Raw genomic sequence first — 12540 nt, 5'->3', positions numbered from 1 at the left:
TTATATGTAAGAGAATGAAAATGGATCTCCTCTGTCTTGCACTGATAGAGGATCAGTGAATAAAGTTATCTTAATGGTTGCATGATATGATCTCAGTATGTTTATGAAAGACACTTTGTTGGAAGAGAGCATTTTAAGGCTGTATTTTGTTCAGTTGAGTCAACGGTTTTTTAAATCATCATCAAAAACAATCAAAATAATAGAATCTTGCCTTTTCTACACCTTTCCATCAATATTGTGTCTATCAAGATGTGGCCCTTTGTAGAAAATCACTTCTAAAAGCCTATCCATTTCTTTCTCATTATCGCCAAGGGCACTCTTAATATATGTGTGTATCATTCTCATAATCACTTTGTAGAAATGAGAGAATAGGCATGACTGTCAGTAGTTATTGACATCCATCTTCTGGATTTTCTTTTGGAACAGAGGGTAATCATGTCATTTGTGATTTTTCCATTTGTTTTCTCTCTTATCCATTTTCAAATGGCTTAAAAATATAACAAACATTTCTTTCAAAATTATGTGGCCCACAATGTGAGTTTGTTCTGAAAATAATACAGTATAAATGGAGAAATGTTGTATGCTGTAAAAAGTTGTTTGAGTTTTTTGTTTATTTTTAGCATTGAGTTATTTAATGCTTCAAGAATCCATGACGCCATAGTGTGGGCATAGTTAATTTTTCTTTAAGAGGATGACTTTTTCTCTGCTGGAAATTTTTGATTCCTATCAGGATTGTTGGAAAATGGTTTTATTTAAAAAACAAACTATTGGAAAACAATCTCAATAATGTAGTGTTTAATGGTAGACTTCAAAACTAGTAGAAAATTATGTGTTTGGTGTTATACAACATGTTGCATTGCGGAATCAAAGAATCAGCAGGAAACTTTAGCTTTGTAATCTATTTAGAGCTATTTGGCATACCATCCAACATCACAGTAATACAACTCTCTGTTCCAAGCACTGATGCCAAAGAGGCCAAAGTGTATCAGTTCTATGAAGACCTACAATATCTTCTAGAAATAACATCAAAAAAGGACGTCACATTCATCATAGGGGATTGGAATGCTAAAGCAAGAAATAAAAAAAATGATTGGAATAACAGCCAAGTTTGGCCTCGGAGTACAAAATGAAGCAGGACAGAGAGTAATAGAGTTTTGCTGAGATAACTCACTGGTCATAGCAAAAACTTTTTTTCAAGAACCCAAAAGGCAGTTCTAGACATGGACATCATCAGATGGTCAATATCAAAATCAGATTGATTATATACTTTGCGGCCAAAAGTAGAGACGCTCTAGTCAGTTAAAACAAGACCTGTAGTATATTATGTCTCAGACTATGAGCTTCTTGTTGCAAAATTCAGACTTAAATTGAAAAAAAGTAGGGAAAACTGTCAGACCACATAGGTATGACCCAAATAACATCTTTTATGAATATGAAGTGGAGGTGATGAATAGATTTTTAAGTAATCAGATCTGGTAGATAGAGTACCCGAAGAGCTATGGACAGAGGTTCAGAATATTGTACAGGAGGCAGCAACAAAAACCATTCCAAAAGAAAAGAACAAGAAAGCAAAATGATTGTCTGAGGCTTTACAAATAGCTGAGGAAAGAAGGAAAGCAAAAGGAAAAAGGGAGATATATAGCCAACAGAATGCAGAATTCTGGATAATAGCAAGGAGAAATAAGGAGGTTTTTTTTTTTTTAATGAGCATTGCAAAGAAATAGAAGAGAATAACAGAATGGGAAAGATGAGATCTCTTCAAGAAAATTGGATATATCAAGGGAGCAGAATGTTTCCTGCAAAAATGGGCATGACAAAAGACAAAAATGATAGGGATTTAACAAAAGTAGAGGAGATTAAAAGAGGTGTCAATAATATATAGGAGAACTATACAAGAAAGTTCTTAACATCACCAGTAATCACAATGGTGTGGTTATTGATCTAGAGCCAGACGTCCTGGAGAAGAAAGTCAAATGGGCCTTAGGAAGCATTGCTGACAATAAGGCTAGTGGAGGTGATAGAATACTAGCTGGGCTACTTAACATCCCAAAAGATGATGCTGTCAAAATGCTGCACTCAACATGCCAGCAAATTTAGAAAACTCTACAGTGGCCACTGGATTAGGGAAAAAAAAAAGATCACTTTACACCCCAGTCCTAAAGAAGGGCAATGCCAAAGAATGTTCAAAATACCAAACAATTGCATTTAAGGTTATCCTTAAAATTCTGCGAGCAATTCTTTCACAATATGTGAACTGAGAATTACCGGAAGAGCAGGCTGGTTTTTGAAGAGGCAGAGGAACTAGAGACCAAATTGCCGACATTTACTGGATTATGGAGATGGCAAAGGAATTCCAGAAAAATATCTACTTCTGCTGCATTGACCACACTAAAACCTTTGACTGTGTGGATCGCACGACTTGCCACAGTGCTCAAAGAGATGAAAGTACCAGGTCATCTTACTTGTCTCCTTAGGAACCTGTAAGGCAGGCCAAGAAGCAACAGTTAGAACCGAACATGAAATCACTGATTGGGTTACAATTGGAAAAAGAGTACAACAAGGCTGTATATTGTCACCTTATTTAACTTATATGCGGACTGCAACATGAGAAATGCCAGACTGTATGCATCAAAAGCTGGAATTAAGGTTGCCAGGAGAAGTATTAACAATCTCTTATATGTAGGTGATATCACTCTGATGGTAGAAAGTGAAGAAAAATTAAGAAGCCTCTTGATGAGGGTGAAAGACAAAAGTATAAAAGCTGGCTTGAGGCTTAGCATCATAAATACTAAGATCAGGGCAGCTAGGTAGTACAGTGGATAGAGCACCAGCCCTGGATTCAGGAGGACCTGAGCTCAAATCTGGCCTCAAACACATAATACTTACTAGCTGTGTGACCCTGGGCAAGTCATTTTACACCATTGCCTAAAGAAAAAAATAATTGGCAACTGGTCCCATTACTTCCTGGCAAATAGAGGGAGAAGATATGAAAACAGCAACAGATTTTATATTCTTGGGCTCGAAGATCACTGCAGACATCAATTATAGCCATGAGATTAAAAGCCACTTGCTCCTTGGAAGGAAAGCTATGGCAAATTTGGACAGCATACCAAAAACAGAGACATCACCCTGCTGATAAAGATCCTTATAGTCAAAGCTATTGGTTTTTCACTAGCTATGTAGGGCTGTGAGAGCTGAATGCCTGAGAATCAATACTTTTGAATTGTGGAGAGGACTTTTGAGAATCCCTTCAAGAGCAAGGTGATCAAATCAGTCAATACCTAAAGAAATTAGTTCAGGCTATTCACTGGAAGGTCAAATACTAAAGCTGAAGCGTCACTACTTTGGCCACATAATGAAAAGCCAGGACTTATTGGAAAAAAACCCTGATGTTGGGAAAGATTGAAGGCAAAAGGAAAAGAGGACAGTGGAGGATGAGATAGATAGATAGATAGTGTCATGGAAGAAATAAACGTGAACTTAGACAGACTTCAGGAGATAGCAGAAGATAGAAGGGCCTGGCATTCTGTGGTCCACGGGATCATGAAGAGTTGGACATGACTGAATGACTGAACAACAAAAGAGCTATTTGGAAATTACGAGGAAATTCTGATTCTTCTATACTAGACAAATGACAAAAAACATGTCATTTATATGTAACCAATTTTTTAATAATTTTTTCTTTTTATTTCCATTTATCATAGCCTTATTTGACAGATTAGGTCTCAGTGCTGGGTGATAAAATGAACTAGTCATCTAGTCTAATCCTATCATTTTACAAATGAGGAAATAGAGACCCAAGAAAGTTAAATGACTTGCCCAAGGTCATACAGGTAATAAATTTAAATCCAAGTCCTGTGATTCTACAGTGTGTGTTCTACAACACCATGAGATGATGCAGAGGAAGTGTGATATAAAGAACACTGCAGCTGAATTCTTGTCCAGGCATAGCCAAGAATAATAAGTAAATTACCTGGAGGTGGTCATTTCAATTCTCTGAGCCTTTGTATTCTTATTTGTGAAGTGCTAGATGCTGTTCCCTTTTGTGTCTGACATTCTCTGAGTCCCGATACTACAAGGCACATGACATTCATAGTATTTAAAGTATTACCATTAACAGTAGCAGTTGTAAAGTGTTGTGATTTATGAAGTAAATGCATTAGGCATTTTATAAGATTTAGGTTCATGTTTTTCTAGTTGTATGACCCTGGGCACTTGAGTCTCCTCTCTCCGTGCATTGGGTAACTCTCTAAGATGAGAAGCTGCAGAGAACATCCTGACCTGCATGGGCAGAAGGAGTTTCCTTACCAAAGAGTTCCCAATACCAGTGAAATCAAAGGTCCATTCCCTATCCCCATCCTTTACAGGATTATACCAAATGCATATATGCATACCATCTTTTCAATAGCATGTCTATCATATCGCAGGATTTAATGAAAGCTCATATGTACATAGCACATTAAGGTTTACAAAGCATTTTTCCCACAATACTGTAAGGTAGGTAATATGATTAACATTATTGTCTAGCAGATTAGGAAACTGAGGTATGGAGTGATTTTAACAATTTGTCCACAAAAATTTAACAATCTGCGTAACCGGAAAGTGACTTTGGGGCAATTCAAATTCAGAGCTCCTAATTCCAAGTCCTGCCCATCTAGTGTCTCATACTACAGCTCATTTAGAGCTGGAAAGGGACCTTGGACATCATCTAGCACTCCAACCCTCTCATGCCATAAATATTTGTTGTTTAGTTGTTTCAATCATGTCTGACTATTTGTGACCCCTTTTGGGGGTTTTCTTGGCAAAGATACTGGAGTGGTTTGCAATTTCTTTCTCCAGCTCGTTTTAGAGATGAGGAAACTAAGCAAACAGGGTTAAGTGATTTGCCCAGGATCACACAGCTAGTAAGTGTCTGAACTCAGAGGTTAAACCACAGAGCACTGTTGAAGCTCACGTCCTTCAACTTAAAATCTAGTGACCTTTCCAGTACATTGTCCTGGCTCTAAGTGTTTATCAAACCAGGCAATTCTCTTCAAATGTCCTTTGCCATTTTTTGGCATGTTAGCCGACAAAGGTCATTACATCCATGATTGTTTTGCTGGAGGTGGGAGGTGCTACCCTACAAAATGTGGTAATAAGCATTACAACTGCAAACTAGAGTTGAAAGCCTAGATATATAAACAGTACAGTGTGTAGACACCTATGCTTTCCTAGAGTTTTAAGGATACCTTCAAATGCATCTTCTAAGAAGACATTGAACAGAATAAGAAAATTAGAATTAAATCAATATTAACAAATATCACAAATATTTGCTGGATGGGGGGGGTTGGCACAGGGGAAAAGCTTATCTAACTTCTCCAATTCCAATGTCTAATTCCAGTGTTCTCTCCCAATCTTTTTGTTTAGGAAACAGTAAGGAAAAGAAAGAGATTAGCTAACAGTACCAAATGAAGCATGCCGGCTACAACTTAGAATCATAAAATCATTGGACTCTGTGTCTATATGTATTGTTGGACATGGTATCATTATCATTGGACTCTGCAAAATGTTATTTTAGAATCATGTTGCTGAGTTGTTTCTGCTGGTGCTAAAATAGTTTTTAATTACTATGGTTTTTATATTACTTTAATATTATGTCATATTACTTTATTAAGTTATTTTATATATTATATATAATTACTTTAATATTGTGGAGGGAATTCTGATTTTTTATAAAAATCTAATCTATCAGTATATTAATTACACATATCATACCGATTATTATAAAAATCAGAATTCCCTCCACACTGTATATAGTAAGGGTAAGGTCAGAGAGAAGTGTGGACCTACAGTTTTGTTGGTCTAAGCAGCTCCCAGTGAGAAATTTCCTTGACAACTTCAGGTTGGCACTGTCTCTGGTATTTCTAGTCTTAGAGCATGCTAACCAGACTTGCCCAGTGACAGACAGCCAATATGTCGCAGGTTGAAAACATGCTACTGAAGTGTTTTTGCAAAATCAGTGCTTACATATTTGCTTAAAGAGTTTAGTTGTCAATTCAAGACTTGGTTAATGTCAAGTAGAAGAAAAACAATCTTTCTGCTTGGTTAGTTGCCTTACACATTGGCTCCCAAGATCAGCAAACCCAATTTACCTGTTAAGTATAACCAGAAAAACTGACACTCTAGAGCTAAGCTGGATAAAAACCTTTGTTCATTTTCAATGTAGGTATTACTCCTGCCCACTGAGGAACAGAAGCATTCTTTTTTGCCAGTCATGTGTTTTTGAGGCATATTGATGTCATTTTTAGAGAAATGCCCCTGGAATTAGGAAGACCAGGTTTAAGATTTGACTCTGATATTTACTAACTGTGACCATAAGAAAATCAATTGGCCTCTCAATGTACCAAGCAACACTCTGATACCATCAGTTGTGGGCAAGTAACCATTGTGCAGCAGTAGAGAGCAACAGTTTCTTACATGACTGAAATCCCAGATCTGACCCCAGTTGCCTGCACATTAGGGATCTAAAAAATATCATATGGCAGCGTAGGAAATCCAATAGTGGGCTCAAAATAATGTAATATTTAAAATTACATTACAACATATATTAAATTAATGTAACATACTCTGTCATTTTATATGTGAACCTAATATAATTTTACATATGAGCCTTTCTTTTGAATTCTGTTAATGTTGGTGCTCTTGGGAGTGGAGAAGTCAGTTTCTATGAGACAATATTGAGTATAATAATGGCAGGTAGATGGTTTTGTTTCCTGAGCCCAGTGATGGAGGGACAATCCAATAACATGAGCATGGCTGTGGTAAAACTCAGACTGGGTCACTGCAAAATCTGTAAGCCTCATGAAAGCCACCTCAAATTTTGATTTTCATTTTAAATCATCATTATTTTCTTCATGCAGCTGGGATAATCTTGTTAATTTACTTGGAATATTGATGGGGACAAATTCTTAATGTTGAGTGATTTCTTTTTAAAAATCTAAAGGTAGATTTGGTGACTTTTTCCTGAATTTGCTACATTATTTGTCTTTGCAGAGTCACAGGCGGTGAGCTCTTCGAGGACATAGTGGCAAGAGAATATTACAGTGAAGCAGATGCCAGGTAAGTCACTCCTTCATAACACCCATGTTTACATTTGGCCTTTGGAATCAAATATTATTTGTGTTAACATGGACAGAATCATCTCATACTTGGTGCCCTTGAGAAAGGATATTGAGATACCTTGGCCTTCTGTCACCATTAATGTCTCCCTGTGGATATCTTTTTACCTTTTTTGAGGGGAAAAAAAATCCTTTGGCTCTATAGTTAAATTGCTGCTCTCATTAATGGCTGTAATCCAGCCTCTTTAGGTGCATGCTTAAACAGGCCTCTAAATTCCTTCCCGCTCTATATCAATGTGTGAGCCTATGTCCTTATCTTGAAATCCTGGCACAGTGAGGACTACTTATCCCTCCTCCTCGTCATTAAAAGTGTAGTTAAGAAAATGTTCTTATTTGTACATGCACGTGCTCTTCACATGGTTACCACATAGAATAGGATGTATGTTGACCTGGCACATGGGTTAACATGAATTCTTTTATATTCAGTAGCTATGGGTGACAACAGACGATAGCTTATTTTATTCCACAAGCAAACACTTGTATGTGTGTGTGTGTGTGCATGCACACACATGTACATACATGCACTCCATTTAATAATTCAAACTTCTTTTTCAAATTTAACTCCAATTTGCTTTTTAAAGTTGGAGAAGGAATTGACACTACTTAGAAATATTTTACAGGACTAATTAAATACAACCACCACTTAATTTTTTAAATATGACATTTTTACAATATTAACATGGTCAAATGAAATTTCCCAGTAATAGACAATGGCTTAAATGGGGTATCAGCTTTTTGTTTGTTTGTTTTTCCCAAACAAAACAAATAGAGCATTATCATCATCACCACCACCAAAACCAGTTTTGGAGATAACCATATGCCTGCTTGCTATTGGAAAAAAATAGAAAAGACAGCTAATTTCTTAAAAATTTTGTCTTAGAACACTTTATTAGGCAAATCCCATCAGTGGTATTTCAATCAATAAATATTTATGAAGCATGTACTATATACAAGGCACTGTGCTTTGAGTTAATAGAAAATTTAGATCAGAGACAATTCAGAGTATAAAAGACAATTGTCTCTAGAACTCGGACCATTCAGTTTGAGTAATTTATAGTGAGCATTAACACTTAAACTGATACTTAAACTAAAAAAAAAACAACAGAAAAACAAAACATTCCTACCTTCCATACATTTGCCATAGCCAGTTTACACTGAAATTGCATCTCCTCCTTTCATCTCAGAGGTGGGAAATGTTCTGAAATTTTTCTTTATCATCACCGTATGTCTGATTAGAACAAAGAATCATTCCCATGAAGCCAGAGGCCTTCATACATATTTCATCCTTCAGCATTAAAGGTAGTAAATTTTTGTAGGAGAAGTATAGTTAAGGCGCAAAGAGAGGAGACATTTTCTTCCCCCATCCCAGTATAAATCAAATTTGTAGAAGACTGGCCTGGAAAGGTTTCCTTTTATTTTTCTCCTATTCCTCATGGAGTAGAGAACTAAAGAATATTTTTGCTGGTAAGAAAATAGAGGAGAAATCTCTTCTTTAAACCCTGTAATTCTCTAAGACTCACTTTTGAGTATTACTTCACATAAGAAGGAAAAGTCTCTAGTGTCCTGTCTTTAAAGCTTCGACCTAATCCTCAGAAAAGATCATCAAACAACGCATTGTAGACAGGCAGGCTCAACCAAAGGCAGCCTTTAGAAATAGGCCTGTAAACTGGTTCCCACCCACATTTTGACCCCAGATTTCATGACAAATGTATCTTTAATGTGCATTATTCCTGATTTGCTTTATTATTACCTATTTTTTTGAAAGTATCTCTTATACCTATACGCTCATTAAAAAAGGTAGTTTTATATAAAGTTGCATTAGCATTAGACTAAGAAATAAATTTTGGAATCATTTACCAAAAGAATCATACATTAGTTTTTAAGTAATGAGATGAGCACTGTTCAGAAAGTGATATAAGAATATATGTAGCCTTAAGTGGGAATAGCCATCCAAAACATTAAATAATTGCAATCACTTATAAATGCTGTATAATTTTTAAAAATAGCTATCTAGAACACAAATGCAAAGATGTTTTTGTTGTCCTATTAACTGAGTTGCTTTTAAAAGATTATGATCAATTTTTTTATTTTAACTTGGATATGTGATTGCAACATAATTTTTTAAAGGTACAATTTGCCCAATAGAAGTACAATTTTATGCATTCATTGAATTAATGAATTTTCAATTTTATCATTTTAAATGAAACATATTAGATATGTGACCTGGAAAAGTCACTTAACCTTTTAATGCTGTGGGCAATGCTTTGAGACAGTAAGTAGCAGAGAAGATACCAACCTTCCTTGAAGGAGGAGCTTCCTCACCTGGAAGTTTCCCCTATAAATGAAATCACAGGTCCTCAGTCTCTAATCCTACCCTAAATAAGAGAAATAAAGATGGCTCCATCCCCACCTACACACGAGCTGCATAACAACATTTACAAATGTGACTGACATGTTCAGCATGCCAGTGTATTAATTGGTGGCTAATGGCAGATACGATATAGATGCCAGTCAGTGATTTTCCTCCTACTTTAATTAGCATACTATTTCTTACCAGTGAGCCTTTGACAAGTACAGAACCAATCATGGATTTTGACAGAGTAATAAGCAAGTTTTCTTTTGCTGTTACTGTGAGGTTTATGACATTTAGCATCTACGGTTGCTCTCTTAGGTTTTTATTAGTTAAGCGTTTATAAAATAAAAAATAGAAGCCATTCCTCCCCTCCTTCCCTTTTTCATAGCCCAGAGCCATTAGGGGTGGGTCGAGGGGGAGTAGGGATGGGGAATTAATGAGCAGAGCTTCTTTGACCAAAACTTGACCTGCGCTGTTTGGTTTCTCCCCTAACCATCTATAAAAGCGCCTTCTTTCAATTCAGAAAGATGAGTACTTCATTCCCCGCCCCCTTTTATTTCACCTTTACCACCACTTCATCCATGTGTATCCTCCTGTTTTAAGACCTATGTTTCCTTGTGACCTCAGATTTTAAACAGTTTACTCTATGCGTGAGAAATGCCAATTTCTAATCTGCCCATCACATCGCAATTTCCCAGGATTCTTGTTATGGGAAATTTTAATAAAATCTCTTTCTTTGGAGAAAAAAATATGGTTTCTCTACAGATATGTACATACTAGTTGATTTGTATGCAATGAATGAAGAGCACAAATTGTTTTATCTGATAATGTCACAAATTCTCTGTCTAGTTGTCTTTTCTTTTTGTTAGATCCAGAAATTGCTTTATTTAGCATAATCCAATCCCAGTTTGGTGTAAAATTCAAAGACTCCTGAAGAAATGTAATTTGTGTTTGTTTGTTTTTTCCTTTTAACTCCCATTTTATTTTGTATTCAATGTGATTATGTGCCTTTAAAATGTTCTCCCTTCCATTCTGCCCTTGTATCTTTGCAGTCATTGTATACAGCAGATTCTAGAAAGCGTAAATCATTGTCACCTAAATGGCATAGTTCACAGGGACCTGAAGGTCAGTATATGGAGCCTATAAATCTGCTAACCAGAAGCTTTCTGGGGAAGGGCAGAGGGTGGGTATCTACTATGGACCCCTTGCCTTCACCCCTTCCCCCCAAAATGACTAAATGATAAAAAAAAAAGCATGATGTTTCTTTCCAGTTTGCTCATCCACAGGCTAAGCATGCATCACAGCAAAAGGAAACTTTTTTTTTAGAGAAATTAACCTTTAGGTTAACCATTAGAAATGGAACACAACCAATTGAACTTCTGCAGTACAATCCAGGGCAAGGAGACGTTTCATCAGCTGTCCAGCATTGACCTAGAGATGCGCCTGGGCTGTGATGTATGCCTGCCTGTAGATTTAAACACCACTTCTGTTCTGAGACCATGGGTTACAGTAGCTGAACAACCGGCCACACATTTGCTCCTTTTGAGCCTGAAAGACCTTGTCAGGCAAGAGATAATAATTGCCAACTAAATGAAAGAATGGGAAGTTAATCATCTACCTAAAATTCATTAATTATGGAGATTTTCACACATGATTGGAAAAATTGGGGAGAACTAAACTTATATCTCCCAGAACACTTTTTTTTTTCCAGGAACAAAATTATGCATTTGGGTTTGGTTTTTAATTTGATTTTTTTTTCCTAAAGAGCTTTTCCAGTGGATCTGAGCTGCTCCGTGAAATCAAATGCAGCCCACATTACTCAATTATTTGATCACGAAGCCTGGCAACACGTGGCAGGCAGGATCTGAATTCTTCTGACTTGGTGCCTACTCTAGCTGAGCAATATGTGTAGACATCTGGAGGTGATTTCTTGCATCCCCAGTCGTTGGCTAGTTTTATACTTTAACCCAGTCTCTGTGAGGGTAGACAGATAGTGAGTGTAAGCTTGGAACTAACACACGCCCCCTGGTGTTTGCATGCAGTCATTGCATTCAGCAGATCCTGGAAGCTGTGCTTCACTGCCATCAGATGGGGGTAGTCCATCGGGATCTTAAGGTGAGTAATGCCGTTGGAGTAGATATGACACCACACAGTTCCGAACTACTGTTCAGCTGCAATTATGCTCATAAAGGCAAAAAAAAGAGAAGAGAAACATGATTCATTCCATGACTTTATGAAAATACTTTGACTCACTACAACCCACCCTTTACTCCATTCCTTTGGTGACGCATACTTGAGACTTACATAAAATCTCTTTTTATCGAAAGTAAAATAACATCCTGCCATTGGCAAGAAATAGGATGATCTCTCCTTTCTTCTCTGAATGGGCAAAACCCTTGAATCGTCTTCCTTCAGGTTAGGGAGCTTAATTATCTGCCACTTCTAACTGAGAGCTGCTTTTGGTTGTATGTTCAAACAAGTTTTACTGTCTGTGACAAGTGAATTATTTTGTCCACTTCACCCGCCCTCCTGTGGCACTGAAGATTAGAAGCCTGCCTTCTTTACCCACTAGAGTATGCCATTGCTCCAAAGGACACTGTTTATGTCACACAATGAAAACTAGAGATGGCTTACAATGACCATTCACCTAATACAAAGGTTCATGAAGGATAACCTGTGAGTTTTATTGTATACTTTTTGCCCATTTCTGTCCTCCCATAGTTGAGATCTGTATGTGGTGTTAGTTCATGGAAATAATGAATCAGATTGGATTGCCCATTTCTCTTTCAAATGATATCAGTTCAATGATTATACAGATTACAGGACTAGGGACTTTAATGCAGACAAATATAGGATAAGTTCACATATATTATAGGTTCACTTCAGAATATCATAGTATTCTGGGCATGGAAAAATGTGGAGAGAATGTGGCTGAGCCTCCTTGTGAAACTCTGGAATTTTTTTGGCTCTCTTTTCAAAAAGTTGGCAACTGTGATTTGGAATGACAGTATTTCTATGTGTTTAGCAGGG

The 12540-nt window shown here is 36.8% G+C and overlaps 1 protein-coding gene across 7 annotated transcripts in view; it reads left to right on the top strand.

Annotated features, from left to right (window-relative positions):
* Positions 1 to 12540, top strand: part of CAMK2D (calcium/calmodulin dependent protein kinase II delta) — a 344903-nt gene that overhangs the window by 239403 nt on the left and 92960 nt on the right. For all 7 annotated transcript variants that reach the window (XM_021001407.2, XM_021001404.2, XM_021001414.2 and 4 more), the window contains exons 5-6: positions 7033 to 7098; positions 10563 to 10635. In XM_021001407.2, coding sequence (XP_020857066.1) covers positions 7033 to 7098; positions 10563 to 10635 — 139 coding nt within the window. The remainder of the gene's footprint in view (positions 1 to 7032; positions 7099 to 10562; positions 10636 to 12540) is intronic.

This window comes from Phascolarctos cinereus, unplaced genomic scaffold (genome assembly GCF_003287225.1).
Source record: "Phascolarctos cinereus isolate Bilbo 61053 unplaced genomic scaffold, phaCin_HiC Scaffold_9;HRSCAF=440, whole genome shotgun sequence".
Taxonomy (NCBI): Eukaryota; Metazoa; Chordata; class Mammalia; order Diprotodontia; family Phascolarctidae; genus Phascolarctos; species Phascolarctos cinereus.
The sequence above is the reverse complement of the archived record's forward strand: the minus strand, read 5'-3'. Positions and strand labels throughout refer to the sequence as shown.